This window comes from Periplaneta americana, chromosome 12 (assembly GCF_040183065.1).
Source record: "Periplaneta americana isolate PAMFEO1 chromosome 12, P.americana_PAMFEO1_priV1, whole genome shotgun sequence".
In the NCBI taxonomy this organism is placed as follows: Eukaryota; Metazoa; Arthropoda; class Insecta; order Blattodea; family Blattidae; genus Periplaneta; species Periplaneta americana.
The window spans coordinates 55,543,000-55,569,908 of NC_091128.1; the positions used below are offsets into that span (position 1 = coordinate 55,543,000).

The following is a 26,909-nucleotide window of genomic DNA, read 5'->3' on the forward strand; positions in this document are numbered from 1 at the left end:
CAGTGTATTCACAATCAGCTGTTCCCACACCTTCCACCTCAACATCACAGACGTCAACAACACAACCAGACTCGGCATAAGAGGGTGATGACGAGGAAATGATATTTTTCTCCGCATATATATGTTTTTCTTATTTTTATTTAGTGATATTTATTATTAATTCTTAGCGACATTTCTGGGAATTTTTTAACACACTTTGGAGAGATTTAGCTACTTTTTGTTGAAACGTTAGCGAGATTGTAAGGCGATATGTTGGCAACAATAGTCTTGGAATCATTCATTACCTGTGGCAGTTTCTTCGTAGGTTGGACGTGCATGCCTCCGACCTGCACGTAGTTGGGCATGAGCGGCTTGGGGAAGTTAAGGCTGTGATGGGAGTTGAGCAGCACCAGTGAGGTCTTGGTCTCCAGGTCCCATATGGATGGAAATTCGCCGGCGCCGGTGTAGTTGAAGTACTTCTTGACGACCGCGTCCTGCTTCGGCATGTGTATCAGCTGCCGGGTCACGTGCTTCACGGATGCAATAAAGGAGTTGTGGAATCGCTCCCAGAAGTTCATCTTGTCACTATAATCGAGGAACTCATCGGGGACGTACGAGTAAGGGTTGGGACTCCCAACCCAGTCCGCCATGAAGTTCGAACCTCCGTAAGGGCACACCTGGACCACTGGAGCGTTGAACTTGTGTGCGAATCCCAGAAAGCATTCATTGTAGAAGGCTTCGATCACTACCAGGTCGAAATGCAGATTGCTGGAATGAATGAGTTGCTGCACGTCTTTCTCCTGCAGCACGGTGTCGCAGATGGACTCTGCTAAGTACCACATCATCATGGTCAACTGGATCGGTCCCATAGTCTGCATGTCGAACAGGTTTTTGGGAGCTGCAGAGAAAAAAGCAACAACTTAACAAGTTACAAGAATTTCTCTAGACCACCTCTGTGGTGTAGGGGTCAGCATGCTGGTCTCTTACGCAGAGGGCCCGGATGCGATTTCCGGTCAGGTTGAATTTTATATTTGAGGGTTTTCAGGGTTTTCCTCTCAACGTAAGGCAAACGCCGCGAAATACGGGCCACAACGTCCTTCAATATCACCGACTTCATTCATTACCAAAATCATATTCATAGGTAGGGACCGGATTTTTATGTAATTACATATTATAATCCTTTCAACCTAACCGTATATAAATAACAAATCTTTGCGAATCTTGTAATTACCATTAATATATTAAAATTGACACTACATATTTTTACATATTTACCCCACATTACATATTATGGCTTGATATTACATAAATGTACATATTTAGGGGTTTTATTCTTTTTTACTTCTCTGAAAGGAAAAAAAAAAAAAAAGAAACTTCTGCTGAAGAAGTTTACAATTTGAAATACACAGATTTGAAAAGTCTTTTTACCTACCCAAGAAAGGATACATTTCGGGACGAAACAAAACGTCCTTAGTTCCATGAAGTAATAGAGGCACTCACCCCATACCGCCCACTGTAAATATGAGTGAACAAAAGGCAACCTTTCTCATACAACTATCTTGTATTGTAAAAATCACTCAGAAAGTAGCGTTGCCTTCATGCTGTGGATGGGACGAGGACGACATGATTTGTCTCGAACTATAATTGTTCTGCACACGTCTTAACAAGTCGTTCCCATGCAATTTGCAACCTTACCTTCTCTCTTCCTAATTCTTCCAGGGAAAACCCATATCAAGTCTGACATGAGACTTTCAGATTATTGCTTGACCTCTTTATTTTAAATTTAGTAGACCTATACGGAAATGGAATTTTCCAAGCAATTAGAAAGTATGGTTCTCAGCTGGAATAATCCTACCTTTCTGAATGAGACAGAAAGGTCGCTTTTCAAACAATAGTTTGTAAATGCCTATAGTTTGAGGTTTTAGTAGGTACTTGTTTCTTACAGGGAGCAGCTAGAATGCATGTGTCCCACGTCTCCTTTTACTTTCTACTAATCCAGTAAAGAGAAACATTGCTTTCAGTATTGTTGTGTCATTCATTTCACTCAATTCTCTAGTTTTAGTACTTACAGTACCTATAAAGTGCAAGTGAGTTTATCTACTGATTTTAACTAACTAAAATGGCGTCTGTATCTTCAACCCTAAATACAAAAATAAAATCATGGATTGCAAAGGACGAAGCTTTCACTACAGATGGAAAAATAGTAACGTGTCAAGTGTGCGGTAAAAAAGTCGGGTGCTCTATCCTATCCTATACCTGCCAGATATTGATACTAAATATTTTCATGATTTTAACATTTTGGTACATATTCAGCTTATTTTTTTTTTACATAAATATGTACATATTGCACACATTGATATTACATAAAAATCCGGTCCCTATTTATAACAAAATCCGTAATAAATATACAAACGCCATCTGGTAGTTCACAACAATAGAACCAATCTCAACAATAGTACACAAGCCTTCGGATTTCATCCAAAAGATTAACTCGCGATATGACTAGAGATGTTAAATCGAATATAAATAATAGAAAAATAAATAATTTCTCAGTTTCCTCTTTAAATATTTTCCGTCCACAATGAAAAAAGAGCAACTTTTCAAGGTCTATTGTTATGTTGTGAGTGATATTACTGCTTACAGTTTATTTTTTTAACTATTATTCAAAAAGCCCATGTATTGTGTGTCCCTATCACCACGGCATGGAGCGTACTCAGGTTGTGGATAGAAGAGACGTCCTCCAGATATGGAGGGTAGCTGCGAAAATAATAATAATAATAATAATAATAATAATAATAATAATAATAATAATAATAATAATAATAATAATGGCTTTATTTAACCTGGCAGAGTTAAGGTCGTAAGGCCTTCTCTTACAGTCAACCAGGATTAAAACTTGCTTACATTGTTGAACATACAAATGGATCGGAATTAAGTAATTACATACTGATACAATTTAGGTACATAATGAGATCAAATTAGGTAGTTACATAAAAATTTACCTCATTAAGTAAAAATAAATATAGTGGAATACAGATTAATATTGTTAGAAGAAAACACGGAAATTCTACTTGAAGCAAGTAAAGCGATAGGGTTGGAAGTAAATACCGAAAAGACTAAGTATATGATTATGTCTCGTGACCAGAATATTGTACGAAATGGAAATATAAAAATTGGAGATTTATCCTTCAAAGAGGTGGAAAAATTCAAATATCTTGGAGCAATAGTAACAAATATAAATGACACTCAGGAGGAAATAAAACGCAGAATAAATATGGGAAATGCTTGTTATTATTCGGTTGAAAAGCTTTTGTCATCTAGTCTGTTGTCAAAAAATCTGAAAGTTAGAATTTATAAAACAGTTATATTACCGGTTGTTCTATATAGTTGTGAAGCTTGGATTCTCACTTTGAGAGAGGAACAGAGATTAAGGGTGTTTGAGAATAAGGTTCTTAGGAAAATATTTGGAGCTAGAGGGATGAAGTTACAGAAGAATGGAGAAAGTTACACAACGCAGAGCTGCACGCATTGTATTCTTCACCTGACATAATTAGGAACATAAAATCCAGACGCTTGAGATGGGCAGGGCATGTAGCACGTATGGGCGAATCCAGAAATGCATATAGAGTGTTAGTTGGGAGGCCGGCGGGAAAAAGACCTTTGGGGAGGCCGAGACGTAGATGGGAAGATAATATTAAAATGGATTTGAGGGAGGTGGGATATGATGATGGAGATTGGATTAATCTTGCTCAGGATAGGGATCAATGGCGGGCTTATGTGAGAGCGGCAATGAACCTCCGGGTTCCTTAAAAGCCAATAAGTAAGTAAGTAAGTAAGAATCAAATACGAATAACATAAAAACAGAAGCCGATAATTCAATAAAAAATGTACACAGTAAAAATAAAAATAAACACATTAGTATACATATTAGTATTAGATTACAATTAAGTAGGATTCACATAATTAAACCAGAAACCGACAATTGAATAAAATGTACACAATAAAAAAAGTGATTAATAATTTAAAAAAAACACAGTGGGATACATACTGGTGTTAAGTGATAAATACACACGATTTACATGATTACACAATAATAATAAGAAACAAAAAAAAAAAATAAGTACAGTGGAACACATTCCATTAAATATTTGGAATGCGTTAGGTCTGGCAACTCATCATGAGATATTTTTCTAATTTACATTTAAAAGAAATTAAAGTTCGGCAGCCCTCGACTTCAGATGGCAGAGAATTCCAGTGACGAGAAGTAGCAACAGTGAAAGATGAAGAATAAAGAGATGATGTGTGGAGTGGTATTTCTAGCGTGTTATCATATTGTGACCGAGTATTTAAGTTATGATACCGAGAAAGACTGTGAAATCGGACAGATAAGTAAGAGGGAGTAGCAGTCGTGGACAGTCGATAAGGGTGATCCTCCAGCTTGGGGGTTGGCGAAGGGCTAACAACCCATCACTGTAAAAAACCAGCTTGTTACGAATCCATATAATAAGCCTCGGAGTGGGACGGATTCTCTGGCAATGGGCAGGGCATGTAGCACGTATGGGCGAATCCAGAAATGCATATAAAGTGTTAGTTGGGAGACCGGAGGGAAAAAGACCTTTGGGGAGGCCGAGACGTAGATGGGAGGATAATATCAAAATGCAGGTGGGATATGATGATAGAGAGTGGATTAATCTTGCACAGGATAGGGACCGATGGCGGGCTTATGTGAGGGCGGCAATGAACTTGCGGGTTCCTTAAAAGTTATTTGTAAGTAAGTAAGTATTATTCGAAAAGCATACATAATAAGACTTAATAGTTCCTTCACACGTAACAGATATTTTAATTATTACCCGACAGACGGCATCACTTATCTCGTACCATGAGAAAGTAATGCATTATCAGTCTCTGGAATCTGAATTCGATTCGGGTTTGCGGAATATAAGATAACACTTCGGTTATCTTCGGCAATTTTTTGTTTTTACTCTTTCATTACACGATGGAGATGATGAAATTCTAATCTGATAGTGAAAACTGTGTTTTCGAACCAGCTGCTTAGCACTTACAGTGTAGGGTGGACCGCTCGAATGTACCTAATTGCAATTGTATGTGACTGGTAAACGGTTGAAGATAGAAACCTACAGTAACGTTTATATGAAAGGAAATCTCAACAAGTTTCGATATGCACATCACCATATCTCTACGTGAGCTCCAGCTGTCACTGTGACGATATCGAGGCGATGAACGATTTCTTGCCAAGCACGTTGGAGCATGTCTTCTGGAATGCTCTCAATAGCCTTTATGATGCGCTCCCGAAGATCACGAAGGTCTCTGACTGGGGTGGCGTACATTTTATCTTTGACGTAGCCCCAGAAAAATAAATCGTATTGGCGAATTCCACTCGTTTGGGTTTGTCATCCGGCTCCAGACGTTGCATTATCTGCACTTTGCATGCGTACAGTTTGAGACGTTTGTGGACAGTTCGTTGTAGTGTTGATTTTGGCACTTCAAGTTCCCGCGAAGCCCTTCTTAATGACTTCCGCAGGCTTCGCTCATACGCGGCTTGAACATTTGCAACCATTTCGTCGGATGTTCTACGACCACCACCATGCTTCTTCAACACCGATCTTGTAGCTAAAAATGTATCGTGCCACTTCTTAATGATTTTAGCAGTTGGAGCATCATGGTTAAACACTGGCCGATACTCCCTTTGAACTCTAACAATTGATTTAAACTCCGCATACCACAGCACAGTTTGCGCTTTCATCTGCGGTGTCGCCATTATGACAATCGATACAATCTACGAAACGAAACCGTGTCTGCGTAACATCTACCGATAGGATTCGAAACTTGTTGAGTTTTTCTTTCATATAAACGTTACCGTAAGGTTCTATCTCTAACCGCTCACCAGTCACATATCGTACAATTGAAATTCGGTACATTCGAGCGGTCCACTCTGTATAACAAATGAAATTGTGAGACAAATGAAATGGATTCTTTTATTTTCCTTTAAAAATCAGCACAGGTCCCAACATAGAATGGAAACGTAAAGCATTTAGGAAAAATATATGCAATAATGAATATTTTATTGGCCACTAGCAGTCGCTTAAATAATTTTATTAATGTTGCGCATTTTTATAATCTAAATTAAATTGACAATTGAGGTTACACTGTAACATTTTCATTGTTAATGGGAAGAATTAATATTATCAGAGACAATATCTGAGTCTTAAAGGAAACGTTTATTTTATTTTTGGGTCACAGCAGTAAATTTATCCACGATAGGCCTATATTTATTCCGCATTTTCATTTAACTATAACAAATTTGCGATAGAGAACGGGGTGAAGAAAGAAGGTTAGGCCTACTAGATAAAGGTTTATTTTGCGTTCCACTCCTATTTACTTTTTGAACAGGAACAAGGTTTAAGTCTCAAACTTAAGTTTACTTGTACCAATACCCGATAAAATATCTACACTTGAAATAAATTTGAGATATAGTACCTATTGCTAGATAAAATAACTGTCCAGTACAATAAAATTGATTTATTTTCCGTGTCTCGATTTTGTTTCCTAGGCTGATGAGAAAATCTATGCTAAATGCTTTTAAAGGAGATATGATAGGTACTTCTCATATAAACCTAATGACAAATGTGAATTTTTCGAGAACAGAACAATAAACGAGGGCTGATCAAGTGAGACTGATTTTTTCCCCATAGCTTCCTTGATATTTAGGCTTACATGTCTCTACCTTGAATATTTGAAAAGAGCGGGGATTCATATATAATCTCCATAGGCGGCAGCACTGTCGTATTGGTCGGTTAATAGCATAGAGTTACAGTCGACGGCAATTCGGAAGGCGGTAGTCTGCTAGCGTTTGCGTCGAGAGAGACAGATAGAGAGGGCAAGGCTGCGTACAACATTGCCACATAATACTTCACGCGCACGTGCGATACAAATAGCGCAGGAGAGAATTTAAATTATGAAAAGACAATAATGACCTTAGCCGTTAATTACTGTAAGCATGACACCAAACAACCCTCTTTCCTTCACTAACAATATTCTTTGCATGGTTCTCAATCCCACAACATATGCTTCTGCAGTCGTTTCTTGCGCGTTGGCAACGTTGCAGCCAGCATCAAGATGGCCGGCAGCGTTCTGCTCATCAACGTTTTTAAAATATACGCCTTAAACACTATTTTCCGCGCCTGCCTATGCAGTACTTGTCTTTTTACAGTCTCTTCTTTCATTTATTTATCTTACACACACACACACACACACACACACACACACACACACACACACACACACAGTAAATGTTAGCAGTTCTTATTCAAGGTATTGAAACACTCACACATGAACAAACGAACTCGAGAAGTACTTGTTACTGACTGATTCCGATTGGTTCTACTGTACAAGCTTGTGAGGTCACATACCAGAAATGCTACGGCGCATATAGCAGCCGACCGCCTTCCGAAATGCCGTCTAGTCTAGAAAAGTACGGATGAGTCAATTCTGTAAATTGCATATATATTTAATTTCTACTTCAAATATCATTTCGGAGCTCACGCAAGACGGAATATTTGCATACTTACCATGCCCTTTTGAAATAGTTTCAAAATTGGCCTGAAGTGGTATGTCGGTGTAGTTGGGAATTGGTTTGCTCTCTGGATGGGAGCTCATCACGGTGACCTCGTGGCCTCTTCTAGCTAGCTCCTTCATCAGGGCCTTCTGGACGATCAAATGGCTTCTAGCGGGAAATGGAAACAGACCCAAGATCTTTGCACCATGACCCTGAGTTGCCAAGAGGAGTCCGACCGTCACGAGCCACTGGAGATGCATTTCGAAGAACTCGAAGAATCCGGGACTGAAATACACATGAATATTAGAACAAGACAGTAGTGACGAATTTACTGCGCTTGAAACTTACACAGCTTCCCTTTTACAGCAATAATAGTTATTTATTGAATGTCATTTTACTGCAACATACATTAATTAAAGTCATAAATAAAGTCTTGATATATGCATTGAATCACACACAAATTTACTACACAAATGCAGCAGATCGTGTAATAATAATTGCACATTATGGCACTGGAAATAATTTCTGTTCACCATTGCAGTGAATATAAACTTCAATGACGTCTGTTGTCGAAAAATGTTTCAGAGAGTTTCAACGTTCTTTCTGTGTAAAAAAAACATTATCTTTACTCACACATTACAGAAACGAAAAGGATTTGTATTATCGAATTGGTGTGCTGGAGGGATTACTGTTTCTGTTTCAGTAATTATCCGCCGGCTTTGATTTCATTTGGAACTTCAAAGAAATATTTATTACAAGAGAACATTCATTACCGTGGATATAGGGCAGTGGTGGGAAAAATGAACGCAACCCACAAGATAGAATTTAAATGGCAACTATATACTGTGGGAGTTGCACTCTACAGTGCAGTGACGGATTTACAGACAGTTGCGCCACTACACTCCTACCTACCATATGTATAGTCCCGTCGCTCTAATTTCCGGCAGCCAATCGCGTTGTAGGTCGGCTATATTTAAACGTGTGCGTCTTGTGATTCGCTTAAGGCTCGATAAATACTTAATATAATCGCCCGCCATTTTGACTCTTTCGTTGGCGTTCGCAGAAAGCACACGAAGACGTTATTTTCCGCTCAATTATTTGCTGAATTACAGTGCGTTTGATTTATTATCATAGGAGCTACGACATGATAATGTTTAACAGTGTGGCAAATAGATTCCTCGTATGGTAGCTCGGCAAGGAAAGAACAAAAATGGCGAACGATACTACCTACCTAGACTTTATAGAGCCTTCACTTCCTAAGACGTAAGCAAAGAGGCGGAGTCACGCCGGAAATAACAGCGTCGCGACTATAATTAGAATAGTCCATTCACGTGATATTTAATTAATCATTTTTCAATATTTCCTGAATATTTGTAACTGATCATAAACATGAGAAATGAAAGAACCGCCTTTCTTGTAAGTGTGATATCCTCTCGATTCATATGATTCTGCGAAAGACATTATATCACTAGTGAAGCTCCGAAGCACAGCAATCCAGTATAATCCGCTACGTACACGCGCAGTATTTTCATGGAGTGGAGGAAGGGGAAAAGTTTGGTGTTCGCTGAGGTCTGACGTCACTGTGGGAATGCCGCAGGAATGCCCGCCATTTTTCAAAGCAATTTCTTTGAAATTGGGATTTATATCTGTGCATGCTATTTTCAGTTGCGCAAGGAGATGAGCATCGCTTAAGCGGGATCTGTGGCTGGACTTTATAAATTTCATTTTAGAAAACAGCTGTTCGCATTGTTAGGTTGATGAATACATACCGTCATTTCCCATAGCTATGGTTCATTTTTCAACCCGCGCCGAAGTCCGCAACACTACGGCCCGGTTGCACCAACCCTTGTTAAATATTTAACATTACGTTAAGGCAGTTTAACAGCAAACTTAACGGAAGTGATGTTTCACCAACTGTTGTTGCTGCTATCATGATGTTAAACCCAGTGTTAAATTAACATAGCATACTCCCTCAGTTAAATCCTTAACGTCCTGTTACAGCGTGCCATGTTACACGCCGCATTATTATATCGAGATATATTTGCAGTGAAAACAATTAGCTGCAATCACTACTTCAGCATTTTTAATTATTCAGAATAGATATGTTCAAAAATACTAAAATTATTCATATTAATATTAGCACTGCATCCACAGTAAAGAGAAGATATGTGTTTATTAACGTAAGCATTTCTGTTATTATTATTTCGTATTAATGCTCAGATATAATTGCAGATTTTCAAAACGATATTTCTTTATTTCACTGATTTAAGAGTTCACATGTAATTATGACTAATAACGTGTGAAGATATGTTAGATATCTATACTAATAATAAATCTGTAGCCGAAATTTTTCTGGTAATTTTCGATTTTCCAAAAATAATTGGTCCTAACATATATAATTAACCACCCTGAAACCGAAAATCGCTTTTTTGAAATTTTTGTTTGTATGTCTGTCTGTCTGTCTATCTGTCTGTCTGTCTGTATGTTTGTTACCTTTTCACGCGATAATAGCTGAACGGATTTCGATGAAAATTGGAATATAAATTAAGTTCGTTGTAACTCAGATTTTAGGCTATATGGCATTCAAAATACATTATTTAAAAGGGGGGTTATAAGGGAGCCTGAATTAAATAAATCGGAATATCTCGCTTATTATTGATTTTTGTGAAAAATGTTACATAACAAAAGTTTCTTTAAAAATAATGTCCGATAAGTTTTATTCCTTGAAAAATTTTGATAGGACTGATATTTAATGAGATAAATGAGTTTTAAATTAAAATAACTGCCATCTAATGAAATAAAAAACAAATGACTTCGTCTATAAGGGGCCTTGGACATTAACAATTCAAAGCTATGAAAGATAGCCTACAGAGAATGTTTGTGTTTGTATGAAGTAATATTGGAAGCTAAATTAACCGATTTGTATAATTAATTATTATTTCACCATTGCAAAGTGTAGTTTCTCTAGATGGACATAATGCTATAATGTTATTAGAGTAACTTCTGATATAATATAATATAATGTAATATAATATAATATAATATAATATAATATAATATAATATAATATAATATAATATAATATAATATAATATAATTTAATTTAATATAATATAATACTTTATAATGTAATATAATTTAAGTTATTTGAAGGGTTCAGAACCAGTGGGCCAAGCGCCATTTACTGAATACGTAGAAAACAAGGGTTAAAATTAAGTTATTACCATAATTCAATGGAAACCTATAACAACTGAAATAAAATATACCCTATACATTAAATCTAAATGATGTCAATCTTCATCAAAATATAGTTGCATGTAATAAAAATTAAGAAACATGTTAAAGGAATTGTCATTGCACCAAATGAGTGTCTCTGGGCCAAAATGATAGCATTTTAATTATTTGGATGCAATTTAAATTAAGTAACATATTAAACGATTTATTCTTCTATCAAACACGAATGTTCCCTGGATCAAATGTCCTATTTTAATTATGTAATTACTTAATACTTCTTTCTAACGGGTGCAGCGGAGCGCACGGGTATGGCTAGTATAAAATATGAAAATAATGTTAACGCTTATTCAGCATCACAATTATTTTCATTTTCTATTGGTTCTATTTGATCCTGGATAATTGAAAGAATCTTCGTACAAATATCAACTTTGAGAGTGAAAGTACCACCGTCAGTTTTCAAATGTTCCACTGTATCTTGTGCATGACCCGTCTTAGCATTTCTTTTAATATTTTCATAATATTGATTTGTTTCATAGTTTGCGTTTTCACATCCAAATGGCGATTGAAAATATTGGGTTAAAGAGACCCATGTTTGTTCCTTTTTCCTAATGAAAGTTCCATCACTAGGTTTGAGTTCAATTACATTCATATAATTGCTAGATATACTAAAATAATTATATTTCTCATATGAGGTAAAATTACTGCTCCTTACACTTTCTTTTTCTCGATTTCCGTTGTAATTATGTTAGTCTCCAATACTTCTATAATGTAAATAATACAATTCTCCACTAAAACAAATGACTACACCAACTAAAGGCACATTCAGTAAACTTTCATACAATCACTGCTCCTTTGATTCCTGTTACATTACTCTTAACGTCATGTTACTATATATTATTTTAATGTACCGAAGTACATATGATATTTCCATGCAGATATTCTGCGTCATCATACGATGAAAGAGTAATGGAACGGAGAAAAATTCTCTCCGGCGCCGGGATTTGAACCCGAGTTTTCAGCTCTACGTGCTGATGCTTTATCCACTAAGCCACACCGGATACCACCCCGGCGTCGGATAGAATCGTCTCAGATTAAGTTCCAACTCTTGGGTTCCCTCTAGTGGCCGCCCTCTGCACTACGTCATAGATGTCTATGAACGTAGGACCGAACTCCACACATGTGCTGAGGTGCACTCATTATGAGTGATTAGTTGGCCGGAATCCGACGGAATAAGCGCCGTCTTAAATCACGAAGTGATTTACGCATATCATATATATTACTTTAACGTACCGAAGTACATATGATATTTCCATGCAGATATTCTGCGTCATTATACGATGAAAGAGTAATGTAAAGCACAAAAATTCTCAAACATCTAAAAATAATTGGATTACACAAGGCATAAGAATCTCATGCAAAACAAAGAGAACTCAATATATTTAAAGTAGAAATAGTAATGACCGCAAATTAATAGGTCTAATTTCTGAAGTACAATTTTATGATTAATACAAACGAAGGCTTTGGAGAGATCACAGAATACCCCTCCTACTTGTACTAGTTTCTTGGGAATACCAAATTCAATAAGAATATTATATAAAACTTCTCTCTTAACCGAGTCATACGCCTTTTTGAAATCTATGAATAACTGATGTACTGTATCCTTATACTCCCATTTTTTCTCCAATATCTGTTGAATACAAAAAATTTGATCAATAGTCGATCTATTACGCCTAAAACCACACTGATGATCCCCAATAATTCCATCTACATATGGAGTTAATCTTCTCAAAAGGATATTCGACAAAATTTTGTACGACGTCAACAAAAGTGATGTTCCTCGAAAGTTACTACAGTTAGTCTTGTCCCCCTTCTCAAAAATAGGTACGATTATGGACTCCTTCCATTGTTCTGGTATAATTTCCTTTTCGCAAATTACAAGTACAAGTTTATAAATTTCGCTAGATAATGCCCTTCCACCCTCTTGTATTAATTCTGCTGGAATTTGATCAATACCTGGAGACTTGTACTTTTTCAGATATTCTATCGCAATTTCGACTTCAGAAAGTGTGGGTTCCGGTATAAATGGTTCAGCAGTTTGTATTTCAATTTCGTCCCGATCATTTCTATTTGGTCTATGTATATTTAGTAGTTGCCCAAAATAGGTTTTCCATCTGTTAAGGATTGAATGAGAGTCTGCAAGCGAGTCACCATTCTCATCCTTGATCACGTTTACCCTTGCCTGATATCCGTTTTTAAATTCCTTTATACCCTTATATAAATCTCGAAACTTTTATTCTTACTATTTGTTTCTACCTCATTCAGTTTTTCCTTCCTCTTTTTATTCCTAAGTGTACGACTTGCTTCCCGTCTTTCATCGAAATAATTATCTCTATTCTCCACAATTGGATGCTGTAAGAATTTCAATTTTGCCTGTTTCCTTCTATCTACTGCAATGGAACAATCTTCATCAAACCGTGGTTTCTTTTTCTTATTTTCATGATAACCTATGCTCTGCTCCGCTGCAATTTTGATATTATTATGATATATTATATATTATAATATATATAATATATACTGTATTATGATATATTTTGATTAGTATTAGTTGGCTAATATGAGATAAGTGTAGATTTGAACTCTCCAGGATTACTTCTTCTGTTAAAGGGCTTAAGTCATTATTCCATCGATGGTGTAGTCAGAGTGCTTCATATTTTGTGAAAAAAAGGTTATGAGCAGTACCAAAGGAGAGAAGTTAACATAACTTAGAAATTGACGTTACCTATTACACGAGCAACTGGCTAATTTTCCTCTCACCCACAGCCATCTTCACAAATCTTCTCTTACCTACAGCCATCTTCATAAATATTCTCTCATCTATAGGCATCTTCAGAAGTCTTCTCTCACCTACAGCCTTCTTCAAAAGTCTTCTTTCACAGCCATCTTCATAAGTCTTCTCTCACCTACAGCCTTCTTCAAAAGTCTTCTTTCACAGCCATCTTCACAAATCTTCTCTCACCTACAGCCATCTTCATAAATATTCTCTCATCTACAGGAATCTTCGTAAGTCTTCTCTCACTTACAGCCTTCTTCAAAAGTCTTCTTTCACAGCCATCTCCATAAGTCTTCTCTCACCTACAGCCTTCTTCAAAAGTCTTCTTTCACAGCCATCTTCATAAGTCTTCTCTGACCTACAGCCTTCTTCAAAAGTCTTCTTTCACAGCCATCTTCATAAGTCTTCTCTCACCTACAGCCTTTTTCAAAAGTCTTCTTTACACAGCCATCTTCATAAGTCTTCTCTCACCTACAATCATCTATATAAGTCTGCTCTCACATACAATCATCTTCATACGTCTTCTCTCACCTACAACCTTCTTCAAAAGTCTTTTTTCACAGCCATCTTCATAAGTCTTCTCTCACCTACAGCCTTCTTCAAAAGTCTTCTTTCACAGCCATCTTCATAAGTCTTCTCTCACCTACAGCCTTCTTCAAAAGTCTTCTTTCACAGCCATCTTCATAAGTCTTCTCTCACCTACAGCCTTCTTCAAAAGTCTTCTTTCACAGCCATCTTCATAAGTCTTCTCTCACCTACAGCCTTCTTCAAAAGTCTTCTTTCACAGCTATCTTCATAAGTCTTCTCTCACCTACAGCCTGCTTCAAAAGTCTTCTTTCACAGCCATCTTCATAAGTCTTCTCTCACCTACAGCCTTCTTCAAAAGACTTCTTTCACAGCCATCTTCACAAATCTTCTCTCACCTACAGCCATCTTCATAAATATTCTCTCATCTACAGGCATCTTTATAAGTCTTCTCTCACCTACAGCCTTCTTCAAAAGTCTTCTTTCACAGCCATCTTCATAAGTCTTCTCTCACCTACAACCTTCTTCAAAAGTCTTCTTTCACAGCCATCTTCTTAAGTCTTCTCTCACCTACAGCCTTCTTCAAAAGTCTTCTTTCACAGCCATCTTCATAAGTCTTCTCTCACCTACAGCCTTCTTCAAAAGTCTTCTTTCACAGCCATTTTCATAAGTCTTCTCTCACCTACAATCATCTATATAAGTCTGCTCTCACATACAATCATCTTCATACGTCTTCTCTCACCTACAGCCATCTTCATAAGTCTTCTCTCACCTACAATCATCTATATAAGTCTGCTCTCACATACAATCATCTTCATACGTCTTCTCTCACCTACAGCCATCTTCATAAGTCTTCTCTCACCTACGATCATCTATATAAGTCTGCTCTCACATACAATCATCTTCATACGTCTTCTCTCACCTACAGCCATCTTCATAAGTCTTCTCTCACCTACGATCATCTTCATTAGTCTTCTCTCATCTACAGTCACCTTCATAAGTTTTCTCTCACCTACAATCATCTTCATAATTATCCTTCTCCCACCTACAATCATCTTCTAAAGTATTCTCTCAACTACAGCTATTTTCATAAGTCTTCTCTCACCTACAGCCATCTTCATAAATATTCTCTCATCTATAGCCATCTTCATAAGTCTTCTCTCACCTACAATCATCTTCATAATTCTTCTCTTACCTACAGTCATCTTCATAAAGTTTCTCTCACTTACAGCCATCTTCATAATTCTTCTCTTACCTACAGCTATCTTCATAAAGCTTCTCTCACCTATAGCCATCTTCATAATAATTCTTGTCTTACATACAATGATCTTCACAAGTCTTCTTTCACCTACAGCCATCTGCATAAATCTTCTGTCACCTACAGTCATCTTCATAAATCTTCTCTCACCTACAATGATCTTCACAAGTCTTCCCTCACCTACCGCCATCTTCATAATTCTTCTCTCACCTACAATGATCTTCACAAGTTTTCTCTCACCTACCGCTATCTTCATAATTCTTCTCTCACCTATAGCCATCTTCACAAATCTTCTCTCACCTATAGCGATCTTCATATTTCTTCTCTCACCAACAATGATCTTCACAAGTCTTCTCTCACCTACCGCCATCTTCATAATTTTTCTCTCACCTACAATGATCTTCACAAGTTTTCTCTCACCTATAGCCATCTTCATATTTCTTCTCTCACCTACAATGATCTTCGTAAGTCTTCTTTCACCTACATCTATTTTCATATGTCTTCTCTCATCTATAGCCATGTTCATAATTCTCCTCACACCTACAATGATCTTCATAAGTCTTCTCTTACCTACAGCCATCTTCATAAACCTTCTCTCACCTATAGCCATCTTCATAATTTTATTGTTCTATCACATACAGCCTGTCTTCTCAATAATTTTTACGTACAAAAATATTAATCTCTCGCGTATCTTAGAAGTTTCATATTTTTCCTTGGACAGTTTTATTAAGTTTTGTTGATAAGGATTGTGCTCATATGCTATTTCGCCGAAACCAAAAGAGAGATACGCATTATTTTATGTCTGTACTTATCCCTTGTGATATCGGCTCTATTTTTGTTATTTTAAATTGTCATGCAAATTTGAACTTCACATTCAATAATTTTTATTGGGGTTTTATGACAATTATTACGGAGGACAGTTGAGTGATTTTTATCACTACCGCCTTGTATTCAGAAGGTCCAGGGTTCGATCCCAAATGCTCGCTATCGTGACATCGATTTTTCGCCGTTTCTCGTGTTCTTCCATGCGAATGCTAGGATAGTGGTGCTTTTCAATCCAATTAACATTTACACTTCTTATATACCATCATACCGTCTTCCGTGATAGGTCTGCTCCTATCTGGGAGAGTATTGTCCCAGGGCTGAACGTGCCCTCTAGTGCAGCGTTTCTCAACCTTTTCGACAGTGCGGCCTCCTTGCTGTTACGTTATATTCATGCAGTCCCCTGAAGTTTTTATGTGTGCTTCATAAAAAATATTAAAACTAAGGCAATACTACAAATCACATATATTTGAAATTAATAAAAGTTTAACAATAAAGATTACAAAATTATTATGCCGCAATGTATTAAACTCTTGACATGTTCACAGTTTATAATAATCTTTGAGTTGATGATGATGATAAATGAAACACTTCATTTTTACAACAAACTTAATGTAAACAGTACATGAGGGTAGGCGTTATCATATGATATTCTATCACATAAGGCAGAATTCCTGCACAAAATTAACATACGTACTTCGGTAGGGCCTACATTATAATACCTGTAATATGATATGCGTAAGTAATCACTTAGTGATTGAAGACGGCGCTCATCCCGTCGGATCCCGGCCACTTAGTCACTCGTAATGAGTGCATCTCTGTACATGGTGTGTTGGACATTGTGCCACTGTCACATATTCTGTGACACAGTACATGAGGGTAGACCTCCAAAGGGAAAACTGAGAGGTAGAACTTAAATTTAGGGGATTCGATCCGGCATCGGAACTGGAATCCGGTATGGCTTAGTGGATAAAGCATCAGCACGTAGAGCTGAAAACCTGGGTTCGAGTCCCGGTACCGGAGAGAATTTTTCTCTGTTCTATCCATTCTTTATCACTAAATCGTATAGCCAAAAAACAAGGTACAATAAAAATGTAAGAAAAAAGTTCTGTATGTCACTGTATAAGTAATATTACAGAAACCGGAAGTTTAGGCATTATGAATTAAAACAGGCATGCAAGAATGCATCATAAATAGCTAAAATAGGCAGGCAAAAAGGCATTATAAATAGCTCAAATACACAGTAAAAGGCAATTACAAAAACCTTGCACTAGACCCATAACCTTGCACTTTCCACAAAGGGATTTCGGCAGCAAGAAAAGCTTTACATAAGTCGAATGCAAATTGAGATTTTCGACTCGATGTTGCAATTACTGTTGAAAGCAAAGAAATTTTCTTCCCATTAGCCTTGGAAAGTGCATTTTTGTGTTTGGTTGTACTGATATGTTGAGATATGAAATATTTAGCTCGCTACAATAACGTCGCAATAAGAACTGAAAGAAAAATAACCGTTAAAAATAACGTTAGACCCGCACTCATTGTTGCCTTGTCAAATAAACACAAGCGATAATTAAAACGCTTACTGTTGTACATTTTTGCACGGCAGCACTCATTGTTGCAAAGGGAATAGGAACTGACTGAAAGACAATAATATACATTCGGTGAAGTCACTTTCATTGTAGCGGTTATGGAAATAAATAAAATATACCTGTAGGCAATTTTTAATAATAAATTAATAAATAATAGATAAAAAATAATCATATAAAGGCAAAAAACATTTATTTTGTAAATTAAATATTTATATTAAAAAAGGCAGAAAAGGACAACATAAAACTGGGACGTTTCAGTCACAAAGGTATAATTCGTACAGATTTACTTTCAAAATGAAGATAGATTTAACACATTTAAAAGACATTCTGCCAAAGTTCCGGTCTCTGTATACAATATATTTGGAGTGTAAAATTCACCCTTTGAAATTTTTATGAAAGCTTCTTAAAATTTTTCACGGTTCCCCTTTTACTGTACTGAGGACACCTAGGGGGCTGTGGCACTCCGGTTGAGAATCGCTGCTCTAGTGGACATAACGGAGAACCACGTCAGTGTTAAAAAATCCGAAATTCAACATTATTCTTTTCTTTTTCACTTAACTATATTTCACAGTAATGGTGGTTTGACTGAAGCAACTTATGTTATCGATAGATTTAGAATTAGCTTACGGTTGATCTATTTTTCATTAAGTATGCTATAGAATAAGGTTACCACATTTTTTACCTGAAATCCGGGGACATCTGTCAGCTCCACAGTGCGATCAACACATTGCCGTTACCGCTGTTTATTTTACGCTTAATCAACTGGTATGATTATCTAGCGTCTGAGATGAAGGTGATAATGCCAGCGAAATGAGTCCGGGGTCCATCACTGAAAGTTACCCGGCATTTCCTATGAAAGGGTGAGAGAAAACCCCAGAAAAATCCTCAAATATGTAACTTTGCCCAACCAGGATTTGAACCCAGGTTCGCTCATTTTACGGTAGGATATGCTCTCACTCCACAGTGGTGGATATTATTATTACTACAGTGAAACCTTTCATTTATGGATATCGAAGGAAATAACAATCTGTCCGCATCTGGAAGGTGTCCTTTATTGGGAGGGAGGCTACTCACTCTGACAGTAAATTTATAATATGCATTGATTAAAGTTCTCGTTAACACTTTGTTAAAAACATAAAATGTACACTGTCACACGTTAAAAGTGTTAAAATTGTTTAAAAAGGTATTTACCTTCGACAGACGGCCCGTTTCGACGCTATTTGTCGTCGTCTTCAGTGTCTCTTGAACCACTGCTGATTTTGGCTCTGCGATGTGCAGTTGTCGATGGTAGGGGTGGGGGTGTGTTGTTCCTATGGTGGGGGTTGGCTGTCTGTATGTTATGACGTATTATGATGTCAAACAATGTGTGCGTATTGAACTGTAGTTGCGTATTAAGTATGTAATGTGGGTGTGCTATTGTATTCTTATATATTTCGTATTGTTCTAGGATATTTAACTGTAAACTTTTTGGTGTGATGTGTAAAATTTCCATATCTGTTTCTATATTATTGTAGTCATGATTATTGTCGATAATGTGATCTGCATAATTTGATGTAATGTAAGGTTTGGTTATAGCTTTAATATGTTCGTTGTATCTTGTATGAAAGGATCTTCCTGTCTGTCCTATGTAAAAATGTGGGCAACTATTGCATTTTAATTTATAAACTCCAGTTGAATTATATATATTTGAATGTTTAGTGTGGTTATTTAAGTATTTCTGTGTTGTATTATTTGTTTTGTATGCAATTTTGTACTTTAGTTTTCTGAATGAAGTTGCGATTTTGTGGGTATTCGTATTGTGATATGTTAATGTTATGTATTTATTCTCGCGTGCTGTTTGTGTTGGTTTGGTCTGTTTTTGTTTTGCCTTTTTTATTAGTGTGTCTATTATGTTAGGGTTGTATCCATTGTCTTGTGCTATATATTTTATGTGTTTAATTCTTCCGTGTAGTTGTCTTTGTTCATTGGTATATTAATTAATCTGTGTGTCATTGTACGGAAAGCTGCATGTTTATGTTGTATGGGATGATTTGATGAATTGTGTATACATGCTGTGGTTGTAGTGGGTTTCCTGTATATTTTGAATTCGTGTCTGTTATTTGTTTTGGTTATGGTGATGTCTAAGAAGTTTATAGCTTGCTTATGTTCCATTTCTACTGTATATTTTAATTTGGGGTGTATTTTGTTGAGTTGTTGATGTAGGTTTTCTATTTGTCTTTTGTTTCCATTATATAAGACTATTATGTCATCTACATATCGATGCCAGTACATTATTTTCTCTGCGTGTTTGTTGTTGTCGGTATTTAGTATGTGTGTTTGTTCTATGTTGTGAATAAAGATTTCAGCTAATATACTTGATATAGGTGAACCCATTGGTAATCCTTCAGTTTGTGTATAGTATTTATTGTTATGTGTGAAATAATTTTGTTTAGTAATAATTTCTGTGATGTGTAAAATTTCGTTAATATGAGTCTGTGGTATGTTATTTTTGATAAGCATTTCCCGAAGTATTTCTAGTGTTTCTGTTACTGGTATGTTTGTATACAGATTTACGATGTCAAATGATGCTAATACAACATTAGCATCATTTGACGTCGTAAATCTGTATACAAACATACCAGTAACAGAAACACTAGAAATACTTCGGGAAATGCTTATCAAAAATAACATACCACAGACTCATATTAACGAAATTTTACACATCACAGAAATTATTACTAAACAAAATTATTTCACACATAACAATAAATACTATACACAAACTGAAGGATTACCAATGGGTTCACCTATATCAAGTATATTAGCTGAAATCTTTATTCACAACATAGAACAAACACACATACTAAATACCGACAACAACAAACACGCAGAGAAAATAATGTACTGGCATCGATATGTAGATGACATAATAGTCTTATATAATGGAAACAAAAGACAAATAGAAAACCTACATCAACAACTCAACAAAATACACCCCAAATTAAAATATACAGTAGAAATGGAACATAAGCAAGCTATAAACTTCTTAGACATCACCATAACCAAAACAAATAACAGACACGAATTCAAAATATACAGGAAACCCACTACAACCACAGCATGTATACACAATTCATCAAATCATCCCATACAACATAAACATGCAGCTTTCCGTACAATGACACACAGATTAATTAATATACCAATGAACAAAGACAACTACACGGAAGAATTAAACACATAAAATATATAGCACAAGACAATGGATACAACCCTAACATAATAGACACACTAATAAAAAAGGCAAAACAAAAACAGACCAAACCAACACAAACAGCACGCGAGAATAAATACATAACATTAACATATCACAATACGAATACCCACAAAATCGCAACTTCATTCAGAAAACTAAAGTACAAAATTGCATACAAAACAAATAATACAACACAGAAATACTTAAATAACCACACTAAACATTCAAATATATATAATTCAACTGGAGTTTATAAATTAAAATGCAATAGTTGCCCACATTTTTACATAGGACAGACAGGAAGATCCTTTCATACAAGATACAACGAACATATTAAAGCTATAACCAAACCTTACATTACATCAAATTATGCAGATCACATTATCGACAATAATCATGACTACAATAATATAGAAACAGATATGGAAATTTTACACATCACACCAAAAAGTTTACAGTTAAATATCCTAGAACAATACGAAATATATAAGAATACAATAGCACACCCACATTACATACTTAATACGCAACTACAGTTCAATACGCACACATTGTTTGACATCATAATACGTCATAACCAGGGAAAGGATTTATATGTAAATACATATTTACTTATAAAGCTAATATAATTTATATTTTGCATTATCTTTATGTTTCACAATGTGTAGGGTTGAAAAATCCTACTTTTATTTTCCATATTTTAGAGTTTAGTACATATTTTCGTTAATTTCCATATATTTTCCATATTTCATATAAAACAGTCCATATTATATTAGGTTTAACAATAAAACAAAACAAAATTCCATTAACTTTTAAAAATACATTTCAACAATAGAGATTTAAACACATGTTCAGTAATCCCTTTAACATCAGAGTTATTTGAAAATTAGCAGTCCTATCAACAATGGGAAAGTAAGTTACAAAACTGTATTGATTTAATTTAAAATTTTTAACAGACTTCAGTTGTGCAGCTCAACAGTTAAATGCCAGTCAGAGTACACATAGGTTCAGTTTTGTAAATCATACTATAAAGACGGTAAATATGCCAAAAGTACGTCATTCAGTCAATTTAAAATCAAAACTAACAAGTTACATTTCAGAATTTAAAGAAGATGGTTTATCAACTGACAATAAAATATTATTTTGTAATTTGTGTCAGTGTGCAGTATCATCTACACAAAAGTTCCTGGTGCAACAACACATTACAACTAGTAAACATCAGGCCAACAAACAACTAAATTCCAAGCAGAGACAATTGTTTTTAACACAACCAACAACATCGAATGTAAGATCTGAGTTTAACATCGACCTGTGCCGTTCTCTCATCTCTGCTGATATTCCTCTCTACAAACTAAAGAATAAGGTCTTCAGGGAATTCCTTGAAAAATATACTCAACATACAATCCCGGATGAGTCAACACTTAGGAAGACGTATGCTCCATCCATCTACGATGAGACAATACAGAAGATAAGAGATGAAATTAAAGATAGTTCAATTTGGGTTTCCATTGATGAGACTCCCGACAAAGAAGGTAGACTTGTTGGTAATGTAGTTATCGGTTTGTTAAGTGAACAATATTCTGAACGAATTCTTTTACATTGTGATGTTCTAGAAAAGTGCAATAACAAAACTATAGTTAAACTGTTCAACGAAGCTATGGGTATCCTGTGGCCAAAGGGTATTATGTACGATAATGTGTTATTCTTTATTAGCGATGCTGCCCCTTATATGGTCAAAGCTGGACAAGCATTATCTGTTGTATATCCTAAATTGACTCATTTTACTTGTGTGGCGCATGCATTTCATCGTGTGGCAGAAGTGGTCAGAGACAATTTCCCTAAAGTAGATTTGTTGATTTCATCAGTGAAAAAAGTATTTCTCAAAGCTCCCAGTAGAGTTAACGTGTTGAAAGAAATGTACCCTGAAATTCCATTGCCACCAAAGCCAATTTTAACTAGATGGGGTACATGGCTAGAAGCAGTTGAATATTATGCCGAACATATAGACTCTATTAACAATGTTCTCCTTGCATTGGACTCTGAAGATGCAGTCTCAATTGATACTGCGAAAACAGTTACCTGTGACATAAGTGTGAAGAATGACTTAGCTCACATTCAGCATACATTTTCATGCATCATAAAAACGCTCAAAAGTCTCCAAAATAGGCACCTTTCACTATCTGAAAGTTTTGAAATTATAAATAGTACTGTGGAACAACTGAATCGTGGTAGAGGTAAAGTTGCAGATGCAGTAAGAGCTAAGGTGGACACTGTACTTTCAAAAAACCCTGGATATGAAGAACTACAAAAGGTTGTTGCTGTGATGAGTGGTGAATCAACAGTGAAGATTAACTTGGACTTATCCCCAGCAGACATTGTGAAATTGAATTATGTACCAGTTACTTCTTGTGACGTCGAACGCTCTTTTAGTCAGTATAAATCTATCCTCAGAGACAATAGAAGAAGATTCACTTTTCAGCACTTGAAAGAAATGTTTGTAACCTATTGTTATGGTAACAGACAATAAAAATTGTGTTTTGTTGAAACTACATTGGAAGATAAGGTACGTCCATTATATTTTTTGTTTAGTTTGATTAAAATGTACCAATATTTAACGTACATAGTCATTTTTTTATAATTTTAAGTCCATATTTAATTCCATATTTTGGTAAAAATCCATATTTAATTCCATATTTTGGTAAAAATAACTACATATATATTTACATATTTCATATATTTTTAGTCCATATAAATCCGTTCCCTGGTCATAACATACAGACAGCCAACCCCCACCATAGGAACAACACACCCCCACCCCTACCATCGACAACTGCACATCGCAGAGCCAAAATCAGCAGTGGTTCAAGAGACACTGAAGACGACGACAAATAGCGTCGAAACGGGCCGTCTGTCGAAGGTAAATACCTTTTTAAACAATTTTAACACTTTTAACGTGTGACAGTGTACATTTTATGTTATAATATGCATTATATATCCCTACACGTTTTAAATGAAATATATTACTGTAGTTTAATTCTAAATACAGTCTACTGTACTATAGTAAATTCTTTGCAACTCTGAACTACAGTAGATAAGACCGAAAAAAAAATACAGTACTGTGCCATGCAATTTTATTCCACGTCTACAGTTATGCAATACTGTAAATTACAGTTGTCAACTTAACCTTTACGTTCAGGTGCCATGTCTCTCGAAACAGAAGAGAATTGTGTAGAATACAATTTCACGACCACGGAAACCTTGGATCCATCAGACAGGTTCAATTTTATGACTTTGTTTATCCAAGCGGTAGCCGGCTGGGCTAGTGGTAGCCTACGAAACTCTGTCTTCTTTCATGTTAAGAAATTTCTGTACAACTCTCAGAACTAAATTTTCCATTTTGTGTAACGCATTAGGACTTGAAATCCAAGTTTTATCCGCAGTCAGGAGGTAAAGCAAGCTTTAGGACTGAAAGCGGTTAGAAGAGGCTTACCCACCAATGCAATTCTGCCCAAACTCAAGAAGACTGAACTACCAACAAGATATGGAGGAATCCATCCGAAAGACAAACAGCGTAACAATAGGCAACAATGGTACAGTCATCCCAGCCAATATACAGATCTTCACGGACGGGTCAAAAACTGAAAAACACGTCGGAGCAGGCATGGTCGCAGAAGAAAATTCAATGGAGATCTACACCGAGGTACGTAGACTGGACAACGAATGCTCGGTATTCCAAGCAGAACTTCTAGGCATCCAAATGGCAGTAGACTGGATTCAACAGCAAAGTAAAGATAAAATCTCATATGCAATACATGTAGACTCGCAAGCAGCACTCTTTGCCATCGCAAACAAAAGAACTACACAACCAATAGCACAACCATTATAAAGAAAATTATCACTCTCAAGAAGTCAACTCATATCTCACTAAACTGAGTCAGAGGACATACAGGAATCAAAGGTAATGAACGAGCCGACTACCTAGCAAAGATAGCTGCCAGTTATAAAAGGACTATACAGTAGACTACAACTCCATCCCTATGTCTCGAGCTAAGCAACTTCTGGAAAATTACTATGGCAAAACACAGGTTGTAAAATAGCATGTAAATAAAAAAAACAGCTGTCCGTGTCCGTGTCTGAGAGTGTCCGTAAACGAGAGTTAAATTTATCATTATTTGTATATTATTTCAGTTGGGACATAAAAATCTGTCCGTATATGAGGAGTGTCCGTATCTTGGAGGTGTCACTGTACTATCCATCTCTTAACAGACATGACAATTATGAATAAATATGCATTAAAGAATTACATTATCTGAAAGTTGTCGGTACTTAACAGATGAATTAGTCTACTTAATATTACAATCGACTCTTATTAATGTTCGACTCAAGGACGGTGATCCGGTACTTTTTGTTGTATTTTTTTTATCATGAAACCGAGAAATGCATTGATAATTAATTTTTCTTTGAACTCTGCATAGATCTTGAAAGTCTTAAAGTTTGGCGAAAAGGATGTTAAAAACGACAAAATTCCCGTGCACTGGATAGTAATCATCTGCCAGTCCGTTATAACAATACAGCTATTCTACACAGAGTTCCACCACCTTTTTTTTTCAGAAGAAAAGCATTGGTCAAGGCCATGTCATTCAGTCGCTTTCCGACGCTTAGAGTAGGCCTACATCTGTTGCATTCTATAGACTTATCAGAGTGAGTGGGAAATAATGTTTTCTCATTACACGTGACAGATTTGACAAAACATTTCCGCATATAAGACACTCGGGATTTTGTTTATATTCATCTCCACGCCACTTGAAACCATATTGCAAGTATTCATCACTATATTTACAAAACGCTTATGAACCCTGAAGGAAATTTTAGGACTTTTCATAAAATAATCGCACTATCATACTGAAACTGATCAATATGCTCTGACGATTCTAAACTCTAGGCCTACAGTATTTATTACTAAGTGGGAACGGTAAATGAATTACTAAGCATTGTTGCAGGTATTCACGTTTCAGTGGTAAAGTCTGTCACAAAATAAAATGTACCATATCAAAGACTTCGTTGTAAATAAAAAATGCGTTGTAAAGAGACTTTCTGGATGACATAAAATTTAATTTTCAATTCCAAAATTTCGCGACACGCTCCATGGGGCTGCGCGACACGCCAGTGTATCGCTACACACCGGTTGGTATATATCTAGCACAGTCTAATACATACAGTCCCGCAACTTCAACACTTTTTTTGCCAACATTCGCGACACTAGCGCCCAAGCGGCAGGCAAGGCACTGGTCATAGGGTTGACATAGTCTCGTTCAGCCAGCATGTGCTTTAAAGTGATGCGAGAGTTATAATAACGTTTTAATCATGCGTCGGAATAAAGGCAATGTGTGCAATGACGAGAATTGCAGTAACAACAAGTTTAAATCTCCGAATTTGTCGTTCTTCAGATTCCCTAAAGACCAAGAGAAAATCATAACTCAGTCATAACCAATAATCCACGTTGTAGGTAGCCTACGTATTGTGTTCTATAAAACACTATTTTATTACTTATCAGTTACCTATTTGTATGTCAGGAAGGAGAGTTTAAATAAAAACAAAGTAAATACCTGTTACAGTATATTATTTTTTTGCAGAGATCATATGTGTAAATGTGTAACCATTCCGATTTTGGATAATGTATCTACAGTTTTTAATGCAAGTAATTCCATAATTTTTGTATTCGTCTTTTTTTTCTTTATATCTTTCAAAAGTTTAATGTTATATTGCATTCAAGTAGGGATCATGGTGTTAATTTTTCAAGAATTCGTGGAGTATTGTAATCCTTTTGCAAAATATTCACTTCTTGAATAAATTCAGACTGT

At 36.0% G+C, this 26,909-nt stretch overlaps 1 protein-coding gene across 2 annotated transcripts in view; it reads right to left on the reverse strand.

Moving 5' to 3' along the window:
* LOC138710455 (UDP-glycosyltransferase UGT5-like) overlaps positions 1–26,909 on the reverse strand; it is a 77,760-nt gene that overhangs the window by 26,283 nt on the left and 24,568 nt on the right. Inside the window, exons 1-3 of one of the 2 annotated variants that reach the window (XM_069841353.1) lie at positions 19,005–19,123; positions 7,569–7,840; positions 285–877 (exon numbers count right to left, since the gene is read on the reverse strand). In XM_069841353.1, the coding sequence (XP_069697454.1) occupies positions 285–877; positions 7,569–7,815 (840 nt within the window). In that variant the 5' untranslated portion in view covers positions 7,816–7,840; positions 19,005–19,123. Of the gene's footprint in view, positions 1–284; positions 878–7,568; positions 7,841–19,004; positions 19,124–26,909 lie in introns of those variants that run through there. The other variant, XM_069841352.1, reaches the window with a different exon arrangement.